Genomic DNA, 27,454 nt, shown 5'->3' with positions numbered 1-27,454 from the left:
TGGGTATTTTTAAAAGGAGTCAGGCTGAATAAAGTAGTGAAGAGTGTTGCTGTTATATTTTAAAATTACTTTTTGTCCTGATTTAGAGACAATTTTAGGAGGAAAAGCCCTGGAGTTAGAGTTTCTTTTAAAGAAAAGGGTTTCCGCAATATCTGCTAACCAATATAAAGTGAATATTGGTTGGTAAAAGGTGAAAAATAAGTGTTTATTTGACAAGGTGCCTGCATGGCACAGGAGAAAAATTAATAACTGTTAGATATTGAACTGTCAGACCTTTAGACCCCCCCTCGACCTGCAGCAGACCAAAAATGCCAGGAGAAGGGAAAAAGCTGCCATCCACCTGGCTAGAAAGAACAAAATGGCGAATAACTTTGTTTTGGGGAAGAAGAAAAAAGTCCACATGGCAGCTTGGGGGAAGAAAAGAAACATGGGAACCTGGTGAACTTCTGATGTTGGTCCCCTCTTCACAGCAGATGAAGCTGGTGGATTTGGATTCCTTTGTTGGTTCAGCTTTTCCCAAGGCCTGGGCGGAGATGGGGCGCTCCCATAGCCTGCTGGCGATGGTCTGATTTGGACCAAAAGCCAAGCTGAACCAAAAAAAAAAAAAAAAAAAACAAACCAGAAGCTGCCAAAGAATTGCCACTACAGTCCAGGGGAAAAGCTTCCTGCCTATGCTAACTAAACCCAAGCTAGCCAAAAGCAGCATTGCAGTCTCCCATCTGAACAGCAAGCCAAGCACATTTGAGAGTGAGAGAGCTTGAGCAAAGCCTACAAGAGTTCCCTGGCTTCTCCTCCCCCGGGCTTACCTTAAAGGTACAGAACCCATTTCTGGGCATAAAGCAGATGATCAGGAACAGTGTATCAACATAAAATTACCCCATGACACTTACGTTACTATTGGTGGCACAGGTAGTTCAGTACAGCCACTGTCTTTTCAGAGCTCAGTGACCTCTTTCTTGGCTGTTTGAAGTAATGGTGCAATTAAGGACATGAACTTGAGGGGGATCAAATCTCTTCCCTTACAAGAGTAATTGTTAAATCACTTGACCAAAATATTGCAGAAAAATGAGGTGGRTATGTTCTAGTAAAATCTGGGAAAGAGAGAAACATCTGCATTTTATTTCAAATGGAAGCACTCATTCTTGGAAATCTGCTTCCATGATCCAGTTATTTTTCTACGTCTTTTATAAGGTATATTTCCCTCTTCCAGTGCCCTGAGTATTGTCTTATCCTGAACCCTTGCAATAGTTGTTTTAGTTATTTCAATATTAGGCACTTGCATTGATCCTGCCTGTGATGGGATATTATCCATTTGTTCAGCCACAGTTGTTATAAATAAAGTAATAGCCCACACTGAACACATTCTTTTGGCAGAAGGAGAAGAGTGATACTGGTTTCTTTTATCCCAATCACAYGGCCATGCTGGTTCTGAATATTTGTGCATTTAAAATACTTACCTGAACAGGCTGTCAGCTTCACTAAAAACTTCCAGCTCCATATCTTTGAAAGCAGGTTTTGAATAAAGAAGTGAGGGGTGGTGTTTAAGTCTATTACCCAATTATAGTGATATTTACATAGATTTTTGGACCTGGTCTTTGGAGAGGGCTTTGAAGTAGCCAGCAGCTTCACCAGTCCCAAACTGATGAGATTTAACAAAGAATGTAGAAGCTGTGATGCTGTTAATATCGTGGCACAACCCATCCTGTACTATTCTCTAGCTAGTGGTGCTGCGTGGGCTCAATCAGTCAGTTTTTGATGAGTTTTGTATTGATTGCACATTCATGTGCAGGAGATGAAATATATACTCATCTTTCTTTAGACATGTTTTAAATAGGGGTAGTTTTGGGGTGACTTTAGCCAAGTAGAATCTTCTACTTTGCTTGAAGTTGAACCTAGCTTGATTAGAGTTTTTTGGGTACTTTTGGAGAGTTCATGGAACAATAAATCTGGTGATGGTGATTCTATAAAGAGGCAGGCAGTTGTAAATAGGAACCATTTTGTAGGTTGTTTTTTTGCTTGTTTATTAACCCTGAGCATGAGCCTAAGCATGTCAGGTTCTACCTTGGCAYGTTTGAAGGTTCAGGTTTTGGCATGCTCAGAGCTGCCTGATTGTACAGCCAAATCAAAAGTAGCGGTATTTTAGCCATCTTCTTTGCATAAAAAACTATATCTCTTCTTGCAGAAATCATAAGATTTGATGTGGATTAACCCAAAATTGGGAGACACTGGGTTTGCTTTTATTTGTGTTCATTTATACACAAATAAAGCATTGTTCTTCCTAAAACACTTTGCATGGAACCTAATGTATGATTACAATACTGTAGGAAATACACTTTTACATGTTTTCTGTAACATTCTCTTTTTTTTTTTTAAATTTACTTCCTTGTCAGGTTTTAGGTAAGATACCAAACACCCCCTCTAGTGGCTGTTACTTCGGTAACATGTTTGCTTTCTTGGAACAGTTTTAACAGATGAGTAGCASATCATGACTACTTGACTACTAAAGCACATTGAATTGCATACTAACTCTTCCTTGAGAGAGAGGCTGGCTTGTGTTATTCTTGAGTGTTGTGTTGCCTATTAACATGAAAAATACTGATCTCTAAAGTTAGCAGTCAGTAACCTCAATTGTTAATCTTCATTTGAAACCTTTTGGTTTTCCCTGCTCTCAAGCAATTTATGATGTTAGGTTTCCAAAATGTAATGGGAATGGAGAGCAACCATTGCATTTTTCAGGCCCAGCTGATAAAGTGACAGAGGTGATACRGCAGAAATTTTAAGATTACAACATTATGCAAAACTTCATCTATTTCCTATGTTATCTCAATCTAATTATTAATGAAAAAACAATTTTATCTCACTCTCARTTTATTTCAGAAGGGTGAAGACTTTTTTTCTGGTTTAGGGGATTAGAAAGCTAAAAAATACACTTGTCTGACTAGCTAAATTCTGTGTGTATGCTGTTATCTCTGAAAAGAGTTGTGAGGCGGGTCTCCAATGCTATGAGTTGCTGTCATGCTAACACTGCAGGCAGGCAGTTTCATCAGCCATGGGAAGCAGTATCTTGSTAGTGACTGCAGTCTGTAGCAGGAGTGCTTTTTTTGTTTGGGGAATTCTCAAAATAGGTCAGCCTGTCGRAGATCTGGGATGCAGTGACCTTTARTGGACCGGAAGATAGGTATCATCTGTTGGGTTGAGTCCATAAGGATATTAAAAGAACACACTTGTAGCTGAATGTGTGTTTTGTTCTCACACATACTAATATTACAGTCAGCAGCAAGAGCTCTTCTTTCTTAATGGGCTTGTAGGAGTATTCTCATTGAGATCAATGGGATTACTTGAGATTAAAGCTGGGCAAGCATATAATTCCTTTTAGGATTTGGGTTTCAGATTAATTTAACAGCAAGAGAAGAAAAAGAAGAAATGTATTATTTTGTTATTCATTGCAGAGCATTGTTTTATTTAGATATTTATATAAAAAAATTCAGTTGCAGTCATATTTTCTAGATGTCTGATCTATGTGRGATCTCCTGTAGTGAAGAAAAGGGGTTGTAATAATACCTACTTCTTACATTGCACCTATTGTCAGTAGGTCTGATAGTGCTTTGCTGAAGAGAGAGGTTTCCCCTGTTCTGGAAGGACTGGTAGGGAAAGGTGGAGTAATTTGCTTGCCTTTYATTGGATCAACCAATGAACTTCTGTGAGAAAGTAAGAGCACAGCGTGGGAATACAGCTTTCCTGCATCTGCCCAGCCCAGCTCTGCATTCCTTAGGCCCTCTGAAGAAGAAAGAGCTTGTAGAAAGGACTGCAGTAATTGGCAGGAAAATTCGGGGTAAGTGTAGTAACTGAGAAAATATTTCAGAATATTTTCCTGTAATTGTTCATCATCACTTTCAGTTGTGTTATAGCAAAAGGTTGGAAACATCTTCTGGCATTAGAGTTTACCTGCAAACCACTTGTCAGTCGATCAAGTTATGTGGAGAAGCCTCTTCTCTCAGTAGGTGACAGCAAAAACAAAATGAGCAGCATGGCGAGGAAAGAGTGTGGGCTGACATTCTTGGGCGTGTCTCATGGGCTACCCTGKCAGCTACACCTCTTGTTATTAGCTCGGGGTAGTTTCCCCAGAAGTGCAGGTATGGATAGGTAATGCTACATTTTTTTTTTTTAAACAAAATATGAAAAGCACTCAATTTTAAACAGTGTAAGAGTCAGCACAAAACAACAATTCCTTTGTATGAAATAGGTGTTTAAGCAGAGTCTGAGTAATTAGTGTTCAGACACTAACTGCACAGAGACTTTACTCTGGGGACTTTATTGCTCTGAAGGGAAGACAGGGGATGTGGTTCATGATCCTGCAGGGATCTGGGAAAGTTCAGCTTTTTGGTAACTTTAGTGTTTATGTAGATGTTAAGTCAAAAAAGCAGTGAGAGGATGTTTCATGCTTCTTGGTTTTTTTTCTCTTTTGAGCTAGTACCATTTTCAGCTTTATTCAGGGTTATTTTCTCAGACACAAATTGGTAGTGTAGTAACACTATTGTTTAGTCACCTGGAAAATTAGCATCTGTGAATTGCTGATGGCTCTAAAACGTAGCTCATTCTCCTTTGGACTTTACTCAAGTAATTGACTTGTTGCTTGTTAAAACGCTCTTCTCTTCAATCACTGTGTTAAATTCGCTTTCAAAAATTGTTATAGAACATTAAAGCCTGAAGGAAATGTTGGGAACTTTGTGGCTCTCTTTGCTTTAGGCATGTGCTTATTAGCCACACACTTGCTGCCTTTTGCTTAAAAAGTAGCTGTGATGAGGCTGCAGTTGTATGCAATTGTGTTTGTTTACCTACCAGAAGTTTCACGAGACTTCCTGSAATTCAGTCCAGAGCAGTTATTGGAAACTTAATATAAGTAAGGGTTTAATTTTTTTTTTAGGTGATATTTTTACAAAGCAAAAAGTGGAGTCCTTCATGTTTTTTGCGTTTAATTAATGATTTTTCAGGTGCCCCTAAGCAGGCTCTGTTCTTTCTTACATAGTTTCGCCTCAGCAGTGTAGATATATTGAAATGTAATTTGAGTTTCAAACAAATTAAGTCTGACTGAAGACTTAGACCCCAGAGATATGTAGAGAAGCTATTTTAAAAGTGTTACTTGCCTTGTTTTTTCCTCTTCAGGCTAGCAACCAAATCTGAATCGCGAAGGGTAACTCCAGGCAAGAGAACAGGACAAAATGGTCATTCCTAGCTGTGCATGTACATCACAGAACTTCTGTTTCAATCCTTCATGGTGTGGAGTATGTCACATTAAAAACCGATCTTCAGATTTTTTCAGTACTTCTCATGGTTTTATATTACTTTTGTGAAATGATTTTGCTTTGAGTATGGAGTTGCAGGGTGTGGAAAGCAGCCTTGTGATGGGTGTTAGGACCACTGCAGGCTCTGGGGTTAGCACATTTAGCTTGTAGAACTGTGTTTAAATAAGAGTTTCACACCTGCTCAGGTATTAATGCTGGAGACAGCATATCCGCTACAACTGCTGTTCTTTATTTAATCAGCCATCTGCTGATGAGTAAAGGTGCTTGTTTGGCAGCTTAACACAGCATCTGACCACATCTCAATATAACTATATCAACTTCAGTTTTGGCAGTCAGCTGGAAAACCATAATTTAATTGGTGAACCTGTATATAAATGTAAAATAATGCAGGCATGTTGTTCAAGTGGCATTTAAAGTTCATTTGGCTGTTTCCAAAGTACAGTGATGCCAATAGAATGAGAGATTGTTTTCTGCTGGCAAACCTCTGTGGGAGTTGGTGTCTTGAAATTATAACTCACTCAGCAGAACCTGTGTGTCTGTTGTGAGACTGTGTCCTGAGTTGTGATAGCCAGAGAAATGGGTGGGAGACATGAAGAGGTGCTGGCAAGGGTTGATATTTAAAAGAAGCAGTTCTCAAGGAAAATGTACATTGTTGGTCTACAACTTGTATGTGCTGTTGTTTTCCTCTGAAATGTGGTGTCTGTAAATGGTCTGGGCATGTTTTTGTGAAAATTTCTGATTATCATTTTATGTTCAATTCATGTTTTGGAGAGATGTAGCGTAGAGTGTTGGAGATTACCTTCCTGACTGTTTCTTTATAGCAGAAGACTTGACTTTTCTTTCTAGGTTGCAGCAAAGGCAGAGCAAAAAGTAATAATATTTTCATTCAAGTTTTGTCTTTCGTGGGGAGCCTGTGCTGGGTCTGCTTCCAGGAAGTTCTTGAGCATATACAGACTGCGTAAGTGCGTAGGTGGTTTCCTGCAGAACAAAGGGTATTTGTGCCTTTGATTAGGATGCTAAATTGGAGTATTTTTGARTTTTCCCCTTTTAAATAACAATTCTAACAGAAGACACTCTGTTCAGCTGCTGCTTTCTCTCCTCTGGGCAAATGCTTCTTGCTGAGGGCAGACAATAAAAGCAAGATGTGGTGGCACAGGTTGTAGCATGTACTACCAGGACCCTGACTACAGCATCTACCAGGTCTCTGGGTATTTTAAATCAGAAAGTTAGAGCTCAGGGAAACCTCAATTTTTCAGCTTGTTGATTTTACAGTGACTGCTTCTGTCTGTCTGGTATTTCCCAGATTCTGCAAYCTTCATCTCAGGGCTTCACTGCAGTAACAAAGAAAGCATTTTGTATGATGTCCAATCCACAAGTCTATTCAAGGGGAACTCTGGAAAACTTCCTCAGTCTGTTACCAAAATTTGGTAAATATAAACTCCTTAACACCAATGTAGCATTAAAAAGCAGGCATTGTTTATTTGGTCAGATGTATGAGGGGATATGAAAATTTTGCATACTGAATACAGAAAAGGTCCTGTTTATGTACTATATTTTGCATACATATTCATTGATCTTCCCAGAATAAGCATACATATGATAATAATTTCCTAGAATTTTTCTTCCCCTTTACATATGCTTTMTTTTGTCCTGGGGTCTCTTTGGTGGTTTGCGTGGTGGTTGGCGACCCCAAAGTAATACCTGACTCCCCAGTGAACTGGTAAAATTTGGCACARCTGGTCTGGTTGCTTGCCTGGGCATCATGCTGTTCCATAGGTCAGTGGTTTTTGAAAAAAAAAGTGTTGTGTTAGCTTACCAGGTRCAGGTGATTTTTCATCTGGCAACAAGTCCAGCTAGATTTTGTGTCGGGAAAAGATCAGGCTGAATCCAACAGCGTGGAAGAGGCAAGACTTCCATGGGCCAAATCAATATTTAAGCTTAAAACGTATTCCAAGCATACACATGCAGGGCACACCTATACACCATGTATATGCATATGTGCATGTCCAGACACACACAGAGATCAGAGACCGAGCACTCACAGCACCAGCAGTCTCATCCTCTCTCCTCTGAGCACTCAGGGTGAAGGTCTGCTAGTGAGGGTATTTATGTGTGTTCATCTGTACGAGGTGGATCCCTCTAGCAGCCAGGCTCAAACACTCATGGTTCAACTGCTGAGTATGCAAAAGCAAGCTAACCTGTATTTTCAGATTAAGTACTCATCTGTGAGGTTTCTGCTACTCTTAAGATACATGTGGCACTTGAAGCAGCCCGCTTTAAAACACCAGGCTGGGAGTGCTTCAGGAAAGCCTCCCACATCAGTGTTAGGCTGCTATCTGTGATACTAAGTGCAAAATATTCTAATTTCTGATGTGGGTCACTCATTCATATTTGTGGGAACTAGAGTTTGAAAGCACACAGGGAAAATGCATGAGGCTTGCTGAAATTCTTATCTATCAGGAGAGAAGGTACTTATATTCATTCTGTTATRTCTAGACATGGCATGGAAAATTTTCATGAAGGGGAGATAATTCCTGCGTTCTTCCTTTTATCTTGCTTCTGCACTGACTTTACATGGCCTTAGTGATGTTGCACAAAATGGAGGTAGGCCTCACTTTCCTCAAGCTTACCTCGGTGAGTGTTAGCAGTTTTGAGATGTAGGGTCCCCCTTGTGTTTGCACTGGAGAGGAACACTTTTACTGAGTTTAGGATTTCTTTGGACTTACTCCATTATTTATTTTGTTGCTGAATATTCCTGCTTTGCTGCTAAATTTTGCAGGAACATTTGAGTATAGAGCACTTTTTTTAATTGCTGCAGGGTAGTATAGCTCTAGTGTAGGAAATATGCAGCAGAAGCACAGAAAGCTTAAGAGCAGAGGGTGACAGTACAATGATATATTGGTGTAGAATAAATGATCCTCTTCAGCTATTTGCCTTTCTCAGCTCCTTCTCTGTGTCATCTCCCTCGGGAAGAGGAGCCACTTGTGCTGGCTGTCAGTGGGAAAAAGCTCCCGAGCAGTCRGTGGCAGCCACCATCCCCCTTGATCCAGTTCAGAGGGGACCCGTGGTGAGGCTGGCAGGGCTCCCTGCAACCCAGCCAGGGTGGGTGCTGCTGGGATGTGGGAGGCATCCTCAGACACAGTGTGTGAGYATGAAGGAGATCTAAATCTCTAATCTTCTTCTAATCTTCTCATCAGCCCCTTTGCTTTCATAAAGCCAGTTAGGAAAGGGTGGCAAAAATGCTTTTGGACAYTGGTTGATATACAGTTATATCACTCACAGTATGACTTTTTTTTTAGTATGACAGGAGCCAAAGTTCAGCAGCCTTGAAAATGCCTCCAAAATCTTTTTTTTGTCAAAGCTTTAACAGAGGTGACTGATTCTAAGAAAAAGGTGTGAAAGGCAGGTACAGCAGTTTATGATGTGTGTTTCCTACTTYATCATTTTTGTACTTGAAAGATAACTGTAGCTGTTACCTTCTTCTAAAGGTTTGAAATAAGAAGTAAATGGTTATATATTCATCTGGACTCTCAGATGAGAATTCTTTATTCTGCTCTTACCTGCTTTGTAACAGTTCTGAAAAACCCCTAATTTACTTTTCTCCCTGAGCAGCTGCAGATTTTGGTGTGTGAGCAAAATGAGGATGATAAAAAGCTGCAGCAGGGATGCAAACATAGCAATTTTTCTCTTAGCTATGTGCATAAGCAAAGGTTCCATAACATACATTTAGTAGCTGGTTCTCTYGGTGTATTAGCCAGTGAACCCTTGACCTGGACCAAATGGCTGGTTGCTATGGCAATGGGTTGCATAGTAACAGTTTTTGTTCTTAGGCTGAAATCATCTAGCTTCTCTTAAATGTTACTTTTGAAGAGGTCAGGAGATGTTCATTAAATGAATMTTGGAAAGTTTTTTTGAAAGGAGATGAAAAATATTGATTTTCAGCAACCCGAGCATCTGTGAAGAGATTTTCTTTGTTCACTGAAGAAGGTGGTCAGCACCCCCACTTTCTCCACTTTGTTGAAGCAGAGGTCAGTAGTTCACCACCAGCAAAACAAAACAAAACAAAACAAACAAAAAAAAAAGTAGTTCTTGGAAACAAGATTATTGTAGGAGGTTCAGGGGAGTTAGTTTGCTGTATGACTCCAACTCCCAATCCTACTGCAGCAGTAGGCAAATATTAACAGCTTTAACTTCACTAACCTTGAGCATTTCTGAATTTAAAGTCGGCTCCTGATCAGCTATTTTCAAGCTGGACTTGTGAGAGACTGGAAACTCATGTCTCGAGACATTTTGGGCTGCATGTGTGGGAGAGGAAGGGGCAGGTCGGACCTTGTCCTGGTGAGGCAATGCACTGCCCTGTACACCCACACCCCTAGAGCCAGTATTCCAGCCTGGCAGTGGCTGCCAGTCGCTGCCACAGCAGGGGCAATGCTCTGCACTCTCCTCTGGAGCCCCTCATCCAGCTCCTGAGTGGCCAAATGACTGGAAGTCCCACCTGGGGGAAGGGCCCAGGAAGACCAAGGGGTATTTAAGGTTGAACGTGAAGTAATCAGATGTCTTGACAGTACCTCCTCTTGGAATTTCTATCTGAACACCACTGAAACCCAGGAGCTTGTAACTGTATGTGTCCTTTTCTATATATCTATATCTATTTCTATATGTCCTTTTCTATATTTTCTGTTCTTTCTTTTTCTTCTTCTAATTCCCTCTTCTTGGATTTTTGAATAACTTAAAATTGAACAGACTTAGAGTCTGCAAAGTTAAATAGGCCAAGTTAATGCTTTGAGAAGTGTTTTATGTTGATTTAATGTTGCATTAAGCCTTTTGCCAAACTTCTCTGAATTTCTAAAGTGGGCAGTGAAGTCTTTTTTGTTGTTTTGACCTCTTGAGAATTACTTGTTGGTATTTCTCCTGTGCATCTAACTCGGAGTGCATGAGCAAATATAAGCCCTTTTAAAAGTTTCATTGATCAAAGTTGTTTGGAGCCTTACAACACTTACGAAGTTCTTGCTGTGACAGCGGTCAAACACTGTGGCAGGGGCGTGGGAGGCTGACGAATTGCCAGCCTTGGGGGCAGTCAGAACTCAGCATGGCCCTGGTGTGACTGAGTGGGGTTTGGATTGGGTGAYCTTCTGGGGCTCCTTCCAGCTGAGGTCATTCTGCAAGTCTGAGTCTCTTTTWCTCTTTGGCCATAGAGAAAAGCAAATGTGATGGACAGCCCACACCAGGACTCTGCCCGTGGGCGTTGTTGAAAATGGGTTGTGTTGTCATGTTGCCCTCCTTTACCTCCTCTCTCTCTCAGCTATGTCTAGAGCCTCTCTTTGTCTTTCCTGGTGAACATTGTCATCATGCTTTACCTCAGATATTTAGTAGTTAAATGTCACTGGTAGTTAAATGTCTCCTGGAGAACTCTTCACTATATCACTCATTTTGTTCTTGTACTAAACATTCTGCTCTGTGTTTTACCTTTGTACCTTTTTAGCATATATCAAGTGAGTGGAGTTCAGCMCCTTAGGCAGGAGCCTATAGGAAAACAAAATACAGACATGGCATGTGATTGGAGAGGGGATCTTTTTTACTTTGTGCCAGTTGATGTAATTTCTCTGCAGCTGTCAACCTCTCTCATTGCCAGAACAGTCACTTATGGCTTTGCTGCTGCACTGTGATYCTGTCAGACAAGAGGCACCAGGAAGAGTTAAGTGGGGCTGTCCATTTACCCATCTCAATCTCAGAAAGATGTGAAGGGCTGCAGCCAAGTAGTGTAAACAATCTAAAGAGTTCACTCAGGTGAAGGGATTGGCAGTAACAGGAAGAAGAGTGATACAGAAGAAACAGATTGAGGGGATGCTTTCATGGAATGGAAGGAAAAAAAAGTGAGGAGGGTCTGACCTGACTTGTTTTAGGGCATTTTCCTGCAAATCTTCAATACATTTACGAAGTGTTGCTAGTCCTCAGGGTGCTGGAACAGTGCAGATTTGAAAGATTACACCAGTTGCCTTTGCAGCTATTTTTGCAGATCAATAGCAAATCATAAAACCAACAGAAGAATTTATTGCCAGAGCCCCAGCAGCCCAGCCAGTGAGTGAAGAGAGTCTCATCCTCTGAATTAGGCAGTTGTGTCAGCACTTGCATTTGGGAGATGCAAATCTTAAGGACATGCCTGCTTGTCATTATAGAGATGGCAGAACTTTCTTTGTGCTTGGAGGTATCAAGCAAGCATCTTGACCAAATTATTAGATGGTTGGTTACAGCTTGACATTGTAGGACRTGCTGGCGGTTACATGGGGAAAGAAAAGATGCTCTTTGCTTCCTGTCCCRAAGTATTCCAACTATGCTGCTGAGCACTGTGACTGTCTGTGTGGCACTGTGCTGCAGATACTCAGGAAGTCAGCAGGGTTTATATAAAGCTCTGCTGGGTTTGCAGAACCTTTTGGCTCCTTTCCAGCTTGGAAGTGGYGATATAAATAGAAGAATGTCTCACTTTTGAAGTCTGCTTTCTATCCACGGAAAGGAAGAACTTTGCTGGAGCTGTGATTTAGTAGCTGTTCAATACAWATCTCAAGACCAGTCCTGTGACAGACTGAACCACTTGATCCCATTTCAATGGGATGTGAGTGAGCTTGGTAGCCTATGGCATCACATCTCTGTTAGCTGGTTGCTGACACCTGAATAAGGTTTGGCTGTATGAAAGCAGGGCTCAAGAATAATCCATTCTCCCACCTTCCCTCCCAGTTGTGCTTGTCTGGGCTACAAGAAAGAAAATGTTGTTTTTTAAATTTTTTTTTCCTTTTGGACAGATTTGCAAAATGTTTGGGACGGTGGTGGTTGGAGTTGGAATTGCTGGTTTAGCACGTATCCGAGACTTGATGAATCCGATGCCTTCYAGCCCTTCTGAGCACCTGAAACTATTTGGATTTGTATCCAGGTTAGAAATTTCATCTTAGCATGTTTAATATGTATATTGTTTTTTCTTCTTTTTTAAACTGAAAAGGGAAAGTTCGTGCAAATATGCCTGTCATTCTGAGTGGCAGCTCAGAAATGAGCACAGAAAGCTTTGCAAGTGGGAATGAATAGGTTACCTTAGAGAGATATCTTTCAGAAATGACTAAAATAAAAGTTGAGAGATGTTCTTGCTGTACAATCTGTGTGATAAAAATAAATTGTCTGACTGGAATTTCCTGTAGATTTAAGGTACTGCAGACAATAAGTACACTAATGATCCAGTGTCTGCATGACACTTCTTGAAATGTTAAAAAAGTAAAAAGTTTCAGAGAGTTTAAAAAAGTTCTTTTACAAAAACATGTTTTAAAGCCCCCAGTACTCCAACTCCATAGTAACATTCTAGTATTTTTTTAAAACCAGGTATCAAACCTGTACTAAAGACAATGCTGTGATTTAGTACCTGCAATAAGGTTGCKTCTTAGAGAACAAGAGATCTTCTCACCCATTTGGAGCTGTGGAAATTTAATGAGTACCTTCCTCTGAGCATTCCTGCTAGACTGTCTGATCCATTAGAGTGGAGCAAAGCAATTTTAAATAGGCAGTACATTTATGGATCTCAGATAGTGAATGTATTTTTCCAGCTATATTTAAATCATGCAGGGCTGTTTGAGACGGAAAGGACTGATTAGGTCACCCACTTTATCTTCCTGCCAAATGCACTTTTGGTTCTCTGATGCCTCTGCCAGTGCTACAGGTAACCTTGAAGAACAGTGAAGATAGGGTTTCCACTGCTTTTTTTTTGAGAAACAGCACTATTGAAATGCATGATTCACAGTAATCTTCCTTGGATCCCAATCACACACAAACATCACCTGTCTTTGTTYTCAAATCCTGGTTGTGGCCTGCCTTCCTGCCCTGTGTCACCTATACTAACACTCTCAARGTGCCTGCTGCAGTCTGTAGTAATGCAGAGGGCTTTTGGGAGAATGTGTTTTTCATTTGCAACTGGAGATGTGCTCAGCTTTCCCCTTAGCACTGACATGCTGTGTATATTGCAATGTGGGCCATCGTAGCGGAGCATCTGCTTTGTCCCGATCMTGCTTGTCTGTACTTGCAGTTGTGTGTGGCCCTGCCAACTCGAGTGCTTTTGTCCACGTCATCCAGGATGGTGGGGAGAAGTTCTCCCATAGGAGCATTGTCCTCTTTCAAGTCTCTTTTTTACAGCATCTCTTTGGTAATAATGCTTATTAAAAGCGAAACACCAAAACCAAAAAGGACTTGACAGTTCAATAGGCCAGTTTCTGGACTGATACCACCACCTACACACTGGTCTTTTTTTTTTTTTTTTTTTTTTTTTTTTTTTTTTTTTTTTTTTTTTTTTTTTTTTTTTTTTTTTTTTTTCATTCCATTTCTGTCTGTTAGTGCTCATGCTCTTCCTGCATAACAAAACTGCCTTTGTTGTACCCTGGTTGAATTCAGTGAGACAGTGGTCCATGGGAGCAATTTTTAAGTACTGCTACACAACGTGTTTGGGAAGAATGGACTGTGACAGTTACACTCTGGTTGTATTTATGCTAAATATGCAGGAGAAGTTTTGGCAATATTAATGATGCCAARCAGATTAGCCTGGAAGATGCTCTGAGAAGCAAAGACATCCATGCAGCCTTCATCAGCACAGAGAACAGAAGCCATGAAGAAACCATCAGGTATTTTGGGGCATTTCCCCCTGCTCTTTTCCCCCTTTCCCCTGTATTTTAAAAACACAGAAAAGTTGTGTAAAGCTGTTGCAGGAGAAGATATGGACTCTGAGAAAAGACTGCCAAACTAGAGGCCTGAAGTGAATGATAGTGAGTTCCCTAGAGCACCAATAAGCCCTGGAAGAGAGTAGGATTTAAGATGCATTAATTTCCCAAGTAATTCCATTTCCATACCTCTAGGTCTGTGTTTGATGGACAGGCAGCTTTAAACAGGATTCAAAGCCTTTCCTCACGGATTATGTTGTGGAAGGGTAGTCTGGTGCCCCACTCCAGCTACTCACATGTCTGTAAGTCAGAAATTAAAGTGCTCAACTGTTAAAATGCTGTAGCATTTTAACGACTTGATGTAGGTGAGTGAGGGAATTTTGTGGCAAAAGAAGAATTAAAACCCTGCTCCACTGCTGTTTAAATGTGTGATGTAGCCACCACACCATCCTTGCTAGGAAAGTTGCCATTTATTTCTGTTAGTCCATGTTGTGTATCTCCCCATATAGAGCTGGCTGTGGGAATGAGAAGCAGCTTAAACTGTGGTGAGAGAGGATTAGGATAACATTCTTTTTAATGGCTGATCTTTTATCCCTTTCAGAATGTTTTTAGAAGCTGGGAAACATGTCCTTGTTGAGTACCCCATGGCTTTGTCTGCTAAGGCTGCCCATGAGCTCTGGGAGATGGCTGAGCAGAAAGGTAACACATTYGTTCTCAAGAGTGTAAGCAGTATGACCTGTAGGGTAGGACCAAAGGCACCAAACTCAAAGGCAAATCTTCAGCTGGCTATTAGTCATTACATGCAAGAGAGTGTGACTGTCTCAGAGATGTGCCAGTCTAGGATTTAAGGCTTGTGCCAACAGGGAAAAATTACAAATGACAATGCTAAGAGTAAATTATGTTTGCCCTCACAAAAATGCTAGCCTCTATTTGTACACTTAGAATGCAGTTAAAGAGGAAAACTTCTGTCGCAGTGATAGTAAAGCATTTGATGAGTGCAGCTATTGAACTTGTGCACTTCTGTGTTCTCTCTCTCACCCTGGAGTGAAACTGCAAGCAGCTACCCTAACTTCTAGTGTTTGTGATGTGCTGGTCACACACAGCTGCTCATACTGTTGTAGGCCAGCAAGGCATCCCTGTCTAAAACAYAGCTTGTCTTTAGCAAAATGTCTTTATTTCCAGAAAGTGTGTGGTCCCATCCCAGTGGTGGAAAGAGTCAGAAGATGGCAGTTCATTTGAGGCCAGTGGCGATGAATGGGGCTGTAAGGGAAAGAGCAGTACTGGGCAGGAGCAGAGTGCAAATCATTTGGACGTGCTGTGCTATTTATACTACTGCTTCTTAAAAATCTCCTTTGTGACTTTTGTCCTGAAACACCGGAGGTATAGGATTTCTGCTTTGCTCTTTCCCTGTACCGACACCAGTTACTGCCTTGCTGCTTGCCAAATGGCTTCCCATTGAGCAGAATTTATTATGCCTCWTTCCATGAAGCAGCAGCAGTTACTGTCAGCAGCCTACACTGACTCTCCTGGAAATCTTCCAGAAAARCATGTATTGAATCAGGGACACATTCAACTTGTATTGGATAACCTCTATTTCAAAGTAGCCCAATTAATTGCAGTGGAGGGAGGAACTCCTTAACATATTGTTTCAATCTGGGTCTGAGCATTATGCTATTTTCCCCCTTCCTTTTTCTTTCCTAACTACCCTGGGAGGAAAAATGCAGAACAAGGGAATGTGAGAGGAGAGAGGCCAAGAATTAATCCATCCGTTACTCTGAAGAYTCATGTTTCAGCCTTAGCTGGGTACTGGATTTCAATCAGAGTTTCTGTTAAACATAGTGGCTACTGTTCTTGTAGTCTGTATTTSTTGTCTCCTGAAAATCCTTTACCAAGATGGATGTTTCAGCTCAGGGCCTGGTTGATTTTCTTCCTGACATCACTTTGTCAGCCATGCATGAGAATATTTCTAAGTGAGTTTCCACTGCTGGCTAGTGAGGCCTTTACTGTTTAGACATGACTTTTATCCACACGGAAGACTTACTTTTTAATCTGTCCTGATTTTTGCCTTTTTTRTTGTTGTTTTTTTRKTTTGTTTGTTTGTTGKTTTTTTTTTAATGACAGATAAAATACTCCAYGTGGAGCACATTGAGCTTCTTACTGAAGAGTACAAGCAGCTGAAAAAAGAGGTGGCTGGGAAAGACCTGGTGAAGGGAACATTGCATTTCACAGGTCAGTAGCTCTGAAGCAATCAAAGTCCATCTGGCTTTGTCTGCCTGCTCCACAGGCTTATAGGCTTCATTTAGTCCTTTTACACTAGAGTCCCTCTATAAACTGAGGCCCAGGTATTGGTTGTGGATATTGTGATGGAATTGYAGAACTGTCTGGAAAGCACCTTTGCCTTAACAGCTGTTTTCTATGGACTCATACTTTGCTGATTTCTTTCTGCTGTCTAGTGAATAATGCAAGCCTGTGCCTTGGTGTATGCAGGGGAGAACACTTGTTCATAGCTTCTGTACTTTGGTAGGAGTGATGCATTTCTTATTCACATTGATCTTGGAGAGGGGGTTGAGTGCTGAGAAAGTGTCTCAATTTCTGGTGGGAACCTTTAGTCTTCAATACTGATGTTTGCTCCCAGAAGAGCTGGAAGAGATGCTGGGARAGATTTTTTTGGCCATTGTTGTCTCCCTACTTTATTCCCTTGTTGAATCCACATGCACCCTCCTGTTAACATGTCCTGAAGAGTTTGTTGTATATCTACTTTTTGCAGCCTTCTCTGCCTTGGCTCATCAACAGATTCATTTCAACATTGTCCATGTTTGTTGACTTTCCTACTCAGTCCATCCACTCATGAACTTTCTACACTCTGATCTTTAAGCCTGCAACACTGCAGTTTATTCATCCTTTCCTATGCAGAAGGTGTTACTCATTTTCCTATTTCTCAAAAGTTTCTATTCTGTTCCATCAGGTAGTGTCCTTGATGAAAACAAATCAGGATTCCCAGCTTTCAGTGGAATTGCCCGTCTGACTTGGCTGATTGACCTCTTTGGAGACCTCACTGTTACCTCTGCCACCAGAGAGAAGCAGAAGGATAAGAATTATTCCAGAATGACTGTTCACTTTAACACAGCAAACAAGAAGTGAGTAATGGCTGTGACAACACGTGAGCCAGGYTCCCTATCATCTGCAGGACTTCTGCCTGCAAGACTTCTGCATCCTCTTCTCCTCTTGTGGAAACAGAATGGGTGGAGGCTGGTGTGGAAGTGTACATGTCTTTTAAASATGCATTTTATAATACTGAGTTTGATCTGCCTTTTATTATGTGGTGACAGTATCCTYCCTGTCAAATAGGGTATTTTTAATAGCCTTGCTAAAAATTGGTGTATGTAAAAACATTTCATAACTATGAAGTAAGCCATCAGTATTTCATACTGTTGATTGAGTACTCAGCATGGTCCAGAGACTGGTGGAAACTCAGGTTTGGTCGTTCAGGATTATCTATACACAGTTCATGTTCTTTCAAATATGTTGAAGTTACTTAAAATGTCACTTTAAAGCAACAAGATACAACTTGAGAATTACTTGGAAAAAAGAGATAGAGAAGTTACCCAATGGTGCTGGAACTATTTGTTCTTTTTTTTTTTTTGTTTGCAAATATGCTGATAGACCTTATAAAAAGCCCAAACCTAATCCAGCATTGCAGATCAATGTTTAGTTAAAATATATATAACCCGAACGTTAAAATAAATTTTATATATATATATATAACCTGAAGGACTAGCTGTTTGGGGAATGAATAATCAGGGTTCATTTGAACTCTTAACTTCACTGCGAGTCTGGTTAAGCATTTCATCAGCCACTCCTACAAACCCCATTGCAGTTTATCCTGGGATTATCATCTTGTTTTAGCAATCTTCCTCTCTCTTTAAATAAAACAGCATTTCCAATTCCTTTTGAAATGCAGTTGTAAGAGGACAGAACTCTGTATACAAGGTCTGTTTACCCTCCAAGCAATTTGCTAGTAACTTAAGAAGCTGTAAAGATCTAGATAGGGTGAGATTTTGAACTAATTCCAGCAGATGGAACTAGCGGGTGGTTTAAATGTTTCCCTGGCTGTCCTGTCTCCTGGGTAGTCTTAGCTACTATGTATATTTGCTGGATACAGAACTGTTTCTGGAATGCTCGTTTTTTTCCTGCTCCACACAATTAACCAGTATCTGCTTCTCTTGGCCACTACTATTTGTATGGATCAGTGTTTTCTCACCAGGAGTGTTTTAATAACTTTGGGGACAGTCAGTTTTATGTGTCTGGGATAATTTAGGGTGGATGGAAAATCACATAGTGTTCCTGTATTGTGTTCAGCTGGGGCTGTATTTCCTGCTGACCTTCCCCCACTGACGTCAGTGGAGTTACTGCAGTAGAGAATTTGGCCCAGTCTCTGTCAGGTGAAGTTATGGCCCAGTAGTAATGGTGGTGGTGTACAACTCTTGTTTGCCCAACCTTTATTTTGCTGAAGGATGGGAAAGGTCTGTGCCTTTCATGACAGCTATCCCTTCCTTGTTTGAAAGAGATGAGTACAGTAACCTTCAGAAATCAGGTTAATTCATCCTATTTTCTGCATTRGAAAATACAGCAAGTACAGAATGCAGGAGCCTGTGTTCTGCTTGTTAAGCAGGGATTTGTGCAAAGGGTATAGTCTGTCTCCTCTGCACAGCCCACCCTGGCTGCTTTTCTGGCTCTGGGTGGATTTTGGAGGTGTGTTAATGCCTGCACCCAGCTATTTGGGAGAYGACCTCTGCCTCTGTTGTGTATCCAAGACAACTGAGCTGACAGCCTCTCTGTGATACAACATTGAGCAATCCAGGAAGAGCCAAACTTCTACTGACAGCACGTCTGGTTTGGGACTGCAGTTCCTGTCCCAGGATTACAGAGCTTGGATTCAGTAAATGTCAGAAATCAATTTTTAATGCGAGCTGGAGAGATAATTATTTGGGCAGCATCCCTTTTGGTATTATCTAGGGATAAGGTTCCATTGTCTAATTTCCATTCAAGCTAAGAGAGGCCCTCATTGGTTTAATGATAAATTAAAAATACTGGCATGTCGAAGTGTGAAAAGGAAAATGTTTAAAAGAAATTGAAGACATTTTTTGAACATATTCTGACAATAAACATTTGAAGTTATACTTTTATGGAGATCTAAGCTTACAGAGTCTAATAAAATACCTTCAAATTGAACATTCATAGAAAAWTATGTAATACAGACTTTCTGCAGAAGTTGCTGCATAAAATTTTAAGCTGAGTGGACCCAGAATTCTCTCAAGCATGAAACCAGCTTAATTCTTCTAGAGGTACAAAGAGTGTTTGCTTCATATTGGTTTATTGAGCTATTGCAGTCCAGCAAGGGCCACTCATTTAAGGAAAAAGGGAATCAGAAAAGAAAGAAATCTCTTTCAATCCCTGAATAAAATGTAGCTAAGAAAACTCTACCTGTTTGAAATTTGGAAAGACAGAATGACCATAAAAAGGCAGGGTGTTTTCTTCACTGCAGACTGTTTTCTTTGCAAACAGTCAGTATAAAAATGTTTTGTTAATGCTTAATTAAATTTTCTTGTTCCTCTTCTTTAACTACTCAACATACATAATCTGGCTTTATTCAGCGCTCAAAAATGTTGAATTTGTTGCTTGTAAGTAACACTTCTAAATAACTAAATATATCTGTAGCCAAATAATGTTTTAATACAAATTTTAAATTAAAATTAATAAATTGTCTGTGAATAAAGCAGCAGCCCTTCACAATTTTCTGACATAAAATGCAAATCTGTTTCTTAACCTACAAAATTGCTTAAATAATATGGAAACTTGCAACATACTTATCTTTGTAGCAAAACAAGAGGCTTATTTCAGGGAAGTTGTTATTAATTAAAAGTGAATATGTTTTGGTTACCAATCAACTAGTATCAATTTCTCTAGGAAAATGACTAAAAATCCAATTGCAGGAGAAGGTATATCTATTAGCAAATCCAACATTTTCCTGCTCACTGATCTAAATCAGTCATTCGAATCACTGATTAAATTCTGCCAGCTCTGCATGATTGTGCTTCTGGTTCAGTGGCTTCCCAAGCTAGAGCAGAAGGCATACACTTGAGCCTGATCACTGGTGTGCATCTGCTCTAGATCACCCCAGGGAGGTGATCCTGCATTGACAGGGCCTGCTTTGGATCATGTCGTGAGCTCCTTTCTCTGTTACATGATGGAGATCTTTGCCGGTGCCTGCCCAGTGGTTTCTTCATACCTGCCTGCCTGAGATAAAGTAGCTTTGAATAACAGTGGCCTGAATGCTCTGGGACTGTTTACAATCATCAGAATATAAAACCAGCTCTGTCAAGTCAGAGCAAAGCTCAGCTTGTTCAGCAGCCTGTCTCTGACCCAGATCAACAGCCTTTACCTCAGGGAAAGAGAATGGGAACACAGAAAACACTGAGCAATATGGCCCCCAGGCACCCTTCTTGCTTGCAGTGACATGTAGCCCGGGGACTTCCTAGAACCTGCAGTGCCCTTGCATTTATTTGCCCTCTGAGAATTTTTTGGTTCATTCTTGCAGGCTGTGATTTGGGTATATTTCCCCCTTCTGGTTTTATTCTGTTCAGTCAGGTTCATCTGGCCATGCTTGATTTGCAGGGRGAATAGTGGGGATGTGGAAGCACAGGTGAGCAAAGAATAATTGATACAATGGTGTAAATATAGAAACTGAATCCTAGAGTGTGAAAGATGAGAGATGCAGAAACACTGAGCTGAGTGCTCTGCTGAATGTGTTCAGAGCAGATTGACAAGGACTTKCTTTCCAGATCTAATGATACTGAAGATTTAATGGGCAGTACTTGGAGACAGRATTTATTCTTCCAGGCTGTTGATGCCTTCATAATTTGTGAGTGGCAGACTAAAGTGGTTCATAAAGGACTGTGGAAGGGCCATCAATAACCAAGTAAGAAAAATAATGTGCATCCTCTAAACACAGGCAGTAGTGACTGCTGATGAATGAGCTGCAGAAAGGCAATGGTATGGTTCAGGAAATCGACAAAAGAGCAGGAAAAGAGGATCATGACTATGGCTGGTGTTGAGGATCATTCCTCAAAGGCATTGCAGTGTTGGGTSAAGGAGTCTGTTAAGACCCCTGAAGTGGCTCAGCACATCCCATGGCTCCATTGTCCTCAGCTAAGATGGGAAGTTGGGAAGGAATGTGTGAGCTGTGCAAGTCAATAGCTAATACCACCACACTTGGTTTGGAGACTGTGCTGTTGCATTGGTTCAAGACAGGACTCTGCTCTGATTAAGAAAGGCCTGCCTGAGAGGCTATTTAGGTATAAAATTTAGGAACAGCTTAGTGCTCCTAGTGATGAGAACAAAACATTTTAAAAGTTCAGAGAGTATGGACACTTTGTGTGAGTGAGCTTGTCCGGCTCATCCCCAAGGGGTGAGGTTCAGCTCACACAGTAGCACCTGGGTCATCATCATGTACCTGAATGACTTAAATTTAATCTTGCTGGAGGAATGACTAGACATTGAGGGCCTTTTGAGTTTAGCAGTGACTGAATTACGTACAAAATTTTTGGACAATTAACTGTACTTTTCATCCAAGTCCACAAACAACCAACCCACAAACTTCCCTCTTCCTTGTGACGTCTTGATGTTGCTTGCCTCATTTTGTGCATAGGGAAAACAAAGCTGGAGAGAGMTTAGATGGTGTGCTGAAAGTCATGGCATGAAACAGGGCAGAGTTGAGACTATCACCTGCTGTTGAGCTCTGTAACCACAAGGCATATTGATCCGGACATGTTGCCTAAATATGCAATGACTGATACTCAAAGATGGTGATTTATTAGCACGTTTTCTGTAAATGCTGAGGGGAAAAAAACCAAACAAATTAGAATTGTTGATTGAATTTCATAGTTAATACTTTTTCTCTATACTTTCAAACTAGACCCTTGACTTGGATTGAAGAAAGAGGACCAGGGATGAGACGTGAGAAGAAAATCAACTTCTGTTTCACAAGTGGTTGCCTGGAGAACTTCCCTGAAGCTCCAAGGTCTTCTGTGGGCCTTTTCATGCAGGATCAGAACCTCTTTGCAAAGAAACTGCTGGGCCAGGTCTCCAAGGAGGAGCTGGCTGCWGAGAAATGGCGAATTTTGCGGTGTCTTGACCTTGCTGAGCTCATCCAACAGTACTGTGAAGAGCCAGAGAAAATCTACTCCTGAGACTGCTCTTAGGGAAGGCAAAACGTGGCAGATGGAAAAGCCGTAGGGCTAGAACTTGCTGGTGCCATCAAGCAATTGCTATTTCTGTTTCCTTACCTTCTTTCTGATTGTTTGTGGTTMCTGGGCTCTCCAGGTGGTCTGGAGAGCCTGGGCTATACCCTGTGCCTTGTGGTTTTGCACCAGACCAAAGCAATGGCCCCTGCTCTGATGCATTTCTGTTCTTTCAGGTAGATTGGAACCTAACAGCAACAAGCTTTCYGGTGATTTAGCTCTCAGGGAAATATCCCTGAGAGTAGATCCTGCAAGACTTTAAACACCATATATAATTCTCTCTCCTGGGGTCTGTCCCCCCATTCCACATATGTCTGGAAATTAATGTGTTTGAATAGTATTAATGTACTATTTTCTAGAAAGAAGTATTAGCYAGAATTGAGTTCCAGTTCAGTTTTCCACCTCTTTACTTGAAATACAGAACTTGTGCCACAACAGCCCTGACCCTTTCTTCCAGATACCCTGAATTGTTCTGTGTGTTTGCTCTAATTAGCAGTTTTGCCTGTTAGGGGTACGTGTGTGTGGGAGGTCATGTGGTTTTGGATTTTTTGGGGGGTGACTGAGTTTCACACTGGAGGTCAACTGCCTTCAAAGAGAATCTGTATTGGTATCAAACCAATAGAATAGGAGTCTTGTCTCTTGATAGATGCCATGTTGGTTTCACTCAGCTTCTCTGGTGCCCTGTGCCAACATAGAAATCCTTTTCCAGCAGAGATTAAGAACATGCATTGAACTAATACATTGCCTGCCTGCGTTCTACTGAATCTAAATCTTTTTCCTTTGTTGTACTGGAGGCAGCATATTATTCTCCTTCATTTGTGTTCTAAGTCAGCATGTGAATGGATCATAGCAAAAAATAGCAAATATCTTGCATTTAAGAAAAGAAAATCACTAATGTGCTCCTAAAACAGAGAAATTCGTTAGGAATAGTGATAAATTTAGAATAGTATTGTAGAAACKGGAGCAATGTGCAAGTATATCCTTGTGGTTATGTCATGGTTCATCCCCAGCTGGCAACTAAGCACCAGACAGCTGCTTGCTTATTGTACCTCAGTGGGATGGGAGAGAGAATCAGAAAGGTAATAGTGAGGAAAAAAAACGGGGTTGAGTTAATGGCAGTTTAACAGGTAAAACAAAAGCTGCATGTGCAAGCAAAACAAAACAGGGAATTCATTCACTGTTCCCTGCTTCCCATAGGCAGACACTTGTTCAGCCACTCCCAGGCAATCAGGGCTACATCACAGACAACAGCTACTTGGAAAAACAAATTCCATCACTCTGAATGTCACCCCTTCTCCTTCCCCAGCTTTATATTCCATGTGGTGTGGAATATTGCTTTGGTCAGTTGGGGTCAGTTGTCCTGGCTATGTCCCCTCCCAAATTCTTGTGGCACCCCAGTCTACTTGCTGGTGGGATGGGGTGAGAAGCAGGAAAGGCCTTGAGGCTGTGCAAACACTGTTTAGCAATAACTAAAACAGCCTGTGTAATCAACGCTGTTTGCAGCACAAATCCAAAATACAGCCTCATACTCTGAATCAAATCAACTCYACCCCAGCCAAAACTAGCCCAGGTTTATAGCAAATGACACTTGTGGGAATGGGTCTTTAGTGTTTTTACTGTAGTCACAGGATCACGTATGAAAACATTTATCACTTCCCCAAAGAAGCATTTTAGTTTTAGAAGCCTAAGCACTGCACAACACTATTAACAATTCCTCTGGTTGCCTTTTACTTTCTAATTACAGCATCTGTTGGTGCTGTATTAATACAGCAGCAAACTGCAGTCTGTGCAACCATCTTTTTTTTCTGCTTTATTTTTTAGGCAACTTTTTAATAAGGGGGCTGTCTTGCTTTGAAAGACAGGTGCTTGCCAGTGAAGGCAGGGACCTCCCTTGGAGTGGTGGATATGACCCCCCTTCCCTCCGAATTATTACATCTTTGAAATCATGGGCTTTCAGGCAAGAATGTGGGTAAAAGGCAATAACAGTTTTTACTAATATGTATAACAAGGTGAAACAAGTAACAACAATGATAGCAACAACCAACCCAGCCACAAACCCAGTGACAGCCTTACAGAGACACAGCCTCCCCGTTGGTGCAGTTACAGTCCCAGCCGGCAGGGGCGCTGTTGGCTCCCGGCCGGGCAGGGCAGGTGCGATGATTCCCCAGCGGCTGCAGGGGGCGCTGTGGCGCGGGTCCCGGCTGGTTCAGATCTCCCGGTGGCCAATGGCGGACACAAAAATGGCAGAGATGGATGGAGAAAAAGTTCCTCTGAAAACTGTCAGGGGAAAACTCCAATCTCTGTTCTCCCCTGGACAGCAAGAAACCCCAGAATGGCCAGATGGGCAAAAAGACGAGCAGAATCCTGCGGCTATAGACGGGATGCAGCAGAACTCAACCACTGCAGCTGGAATCCCAGGGGTCCCCGGCAAGGCACAGGGGCAGAAGATCACAGTGCAACAAACAGGAACCAATGGCTGGAGATGCTGAGCTCTGAGCAGCATCAGGCGAGCTCTCCCCTGCAGACAGCAGGTCCACCATCCTCCCCCGAGCCAATCAGGGCAGGAAGTGAATTTACCCCCCGCCCCACACATACACATGCCCTCCCCGAGCCCAAAACTCCCGCAAGAACTTCGTCTCTCCAAAGAGAGGGAAAAAAACGCTGCCAGGGAGGAGGAGTGCCCARTGAGACTCTTTGGGTGGGGCTAGGTTCCTTTTGTCTTCCCCAATCACCCAACCATCAAAAGAATGACCTGGCAATCAGTGTATGCCAGCAACAAAATGGGAAAGAAAAATTCCCCAAGAAAGGAAGCAAAAGGAGAAACCTTAATCCACAACAGGAGCACATCTGTTGTGAATATATACACAATTGCAGCCAGTCAGTATTGGCAGAAGATAGTCTTCCTTTGGGTAAATGTTCATTCAGAAGTTGGATTCATTTAGATGAAAACAAGAAAGTCTGTATGATTTTCTCTCAAATCAGTCAGATGTTAGGAGTGACTGGATCTTGATATGCGAATGAATTCTGCACGTGACATTTGTTTACATCTACCCTATCTGTTAAAATCAGTGAAAATCCTCCTGTTGCCTTCCGAGACTCGTGGGTTGGCAGCAGATGTGTGCAGGCAGATCCTGTGCTTGACCACCCAAATGGGTGCCTTACTGAGCATTCACATGCACTTCTGTGCCAATGGGCATGGGCATACAGCATGGGCAAATCTGATGCTGTACAAAGGGGAAAAGTAGACTTCTGGCAAAACAGGGTCCRTCTGGAATTAGAATGAATTATACTCTTCAATATGTGTCTGCGATGTTGAACAGGCAGTGAAATGTCCTGTTCCTTGACAAACTCATCTGTGAATACGGGATGAATGCCTCTTGTTTACATGATCACTCACAATGGGTGGTTGGGGAAGAAGGAAAAAGGGAAAGGAGATTTACACATCTTTAGGCATCAAAATTAGTCAGCACATCTCCCTGGGCATGCTCTGCAATTGCTGATGAGAGCAGTATTTCCCCAAGTAATGGAGAATAAGTTCATGGGAGTTGTGTAGCGCAGCAGTGTAATATTGTGCAGTGAATTGTCCTCTGGAGAAGCTTGTTTCTTTAGAGAGCACCAGGGGAAATTAGCTGGTTAATTTGAGCTGGGGAAGGCAGATGCCTAGAGCTCATATATCCCTCTCTCTCTTCATTCCCCTCCCATTCCTGCCAGCTAACCTGCTTACCTACTACTGTCTTCCCTGCTCCTGGGAGCCTGCATCATTTAAATGGCTTTTYCTTCTACCCTGTGAATTTGCCAAGATACTGTGCTGGTTTGTATATGGGAGCTACTGGATATCCAGTTCCAAATGTATGTATTGTTTAACCAGATGTCAAACTCACCAATAAAATAGTGGAACTCTTAATCATTCTCTTTAGTTCCGTTTGTCCTTCATTAGCAGTTCCCATTGCTTGTTCTGAAAGTGGCTCTGTCCCAGCTGTTTTTTTCCCCACTTTCACTTCTCAAGGCCTGTGAAATCCTGCCAGGGACTTTAGGCTGTGATAACATCCTAAAGACCTCAGCTGCCTTCTTCTCCCTTTTCAAAGTTCTGAATACAGGTGTGGTAGGATTTGTGACCTTACCTCACCTCATGAGCACTCCCACAAAATTCCTGCCCGTTCTGTTCCACGTGACACTTACCCAAGAGTACTGGCAAGTTTTAATCTCATTGTACACTTCCAGTTTCCCATTCACAACAACATGTTGTATTTGAGAAGCCTTCTTGAATGCAATAGGTAGAATCTAAAACAAGTACTGAGATAGGGTTTTTTGGGGGTTTAATAAACTGCTTTATCGTAGCAGAAAAGAYGAGCTTTTCAGGTAATTGTTGTAGCCTAAACCCAGGCAGTCTTAGAGATGCAGAGGTATGGAAAGGCAAGTGTAAGGTGTGACTTGAGCAGGTTAATATATTGTGTTCTTTAGATGGAGCTGCTTTTCTACTCATTCTGCTGGAAATCRCCCGAATCCTGTGGAATATTCCATGAAGTCCATTGCAGGAACCTTATTACCTGCCCAGTAATATGAGTTGTCCTGAAAAGTGCTCTGGTACACAATGCTCCTACATGAAGGAGAGATGTTCCTTTGCTCATTGAGGCTGGAGATTATCTCTAGCAGATGAGAGGTGTGGAGTCACTAATTTCAACAAGCTAGCTAAAACCTGCAAGAAGTGGTTTTATCCAAAGCCCTTCTCAGAGGSTTAGAGATCAGGAGAATGGAAAATTTCCAAAAAACAAAGAAACTAGATATTGGTATGAGGACCTGGAAAGCTGTGTGAGAAGTTCGGGCTGAGATGGAGAAATGGGTATCATTTTGGGATCAACCTGAGAATTTATTCTGTGGATCCTGGGAACRGGGTCTAATTTGCCTGTGTGAATACTGAGGGTTTTCAGGAACAGTATGTGAACATGGGAGGTGGGATGAAGGGGAAGGCAAAGAGGACCAGGGGACACCACAGGAGCTGCTTGAGCTGGCATTAATTGGGAGGAGGATGTCATTGGAACCTTCCCCTCAGCAGATCAGAGAGACAAGGAAGGGGGAAGGCAAGGGTTGGCAGCTGTGCAGACTGGGACTGCTTTTCATCCTACTGTGTCAAAACCAGCTTTTTAAAATGGGTAGTATGTATGGCATC

General features: G+C 41.6%; 1 protein-coding gene across 4 annotated transcripts in view; it reads left to right on the top strand.

Annotated features, from left to right (window-relative positions):
- The window catches only part of BLVRA (biliverdin reductase A), a 36,118-nt gene extending 9,909 nt beyond the window's left edge, over positions 1-26,209 (top strand). For 2 of the 4 annotated variants that reach the window (XM_057365327.1, XM_057365326.1), the window contains exons 2-7: positions 12,101-12,228; positions 13,832-13,951; positions 14,589-14,686; positions 16,109-16,216; positions 16,953-17,124; positions 21,963-26,208. In XM_057365327.1, coding sequence (XP_057221310.1) covers positions 12,110-12,228; positions 13,832-13,951; positions 14,589-14,686; positions 16,109-16,216; positions 16,953-17,124; positions 21,963-22,236 — 891 coding nt within the window. In that variant the 5' untranslated portion in view covers positions 12,101-12,109 and the 3' untranslated portion in view covers positions 22,237-26,208. Of the gene's footprint in view, positions 1-9,566; positions 9,642-9,802; positions 9,924-12,100; positions 12,229-13,831; positions 13,952-14,588; positions 14,687-16,108; positions 16,217-16,952; positions 17,125-21,962 lie in introns of those variants that run through there. The other 2 variants (XM_057365325.1, XM_057365329.1) reach the window with 2 other exon arrangements.
- The last annotated feature ends 1,245 nt before the right edge of the window (positions 26,210-27,454 follow it).

Source organism: Malurus melanocephalus, unplaced genomic scaffold (genome assembly GCF_030028575.1).
Source record: "Malurus melanocephalus ecotype Western Australia unplaced genomic scaffold, MMel_1.1 scaffold_51, whole genome shotgun sequence".
Lineage (NCBI taxonomy): Eukaryota > Metazoa > Chordata > Aves > Passeriformes > Maluridae > Malurus > Malurus melanocephalus.
Note: the sequence above shows the minus strand (reverse complement) of the source record. Positions and strands in the feature narration are given on the sequence as shown.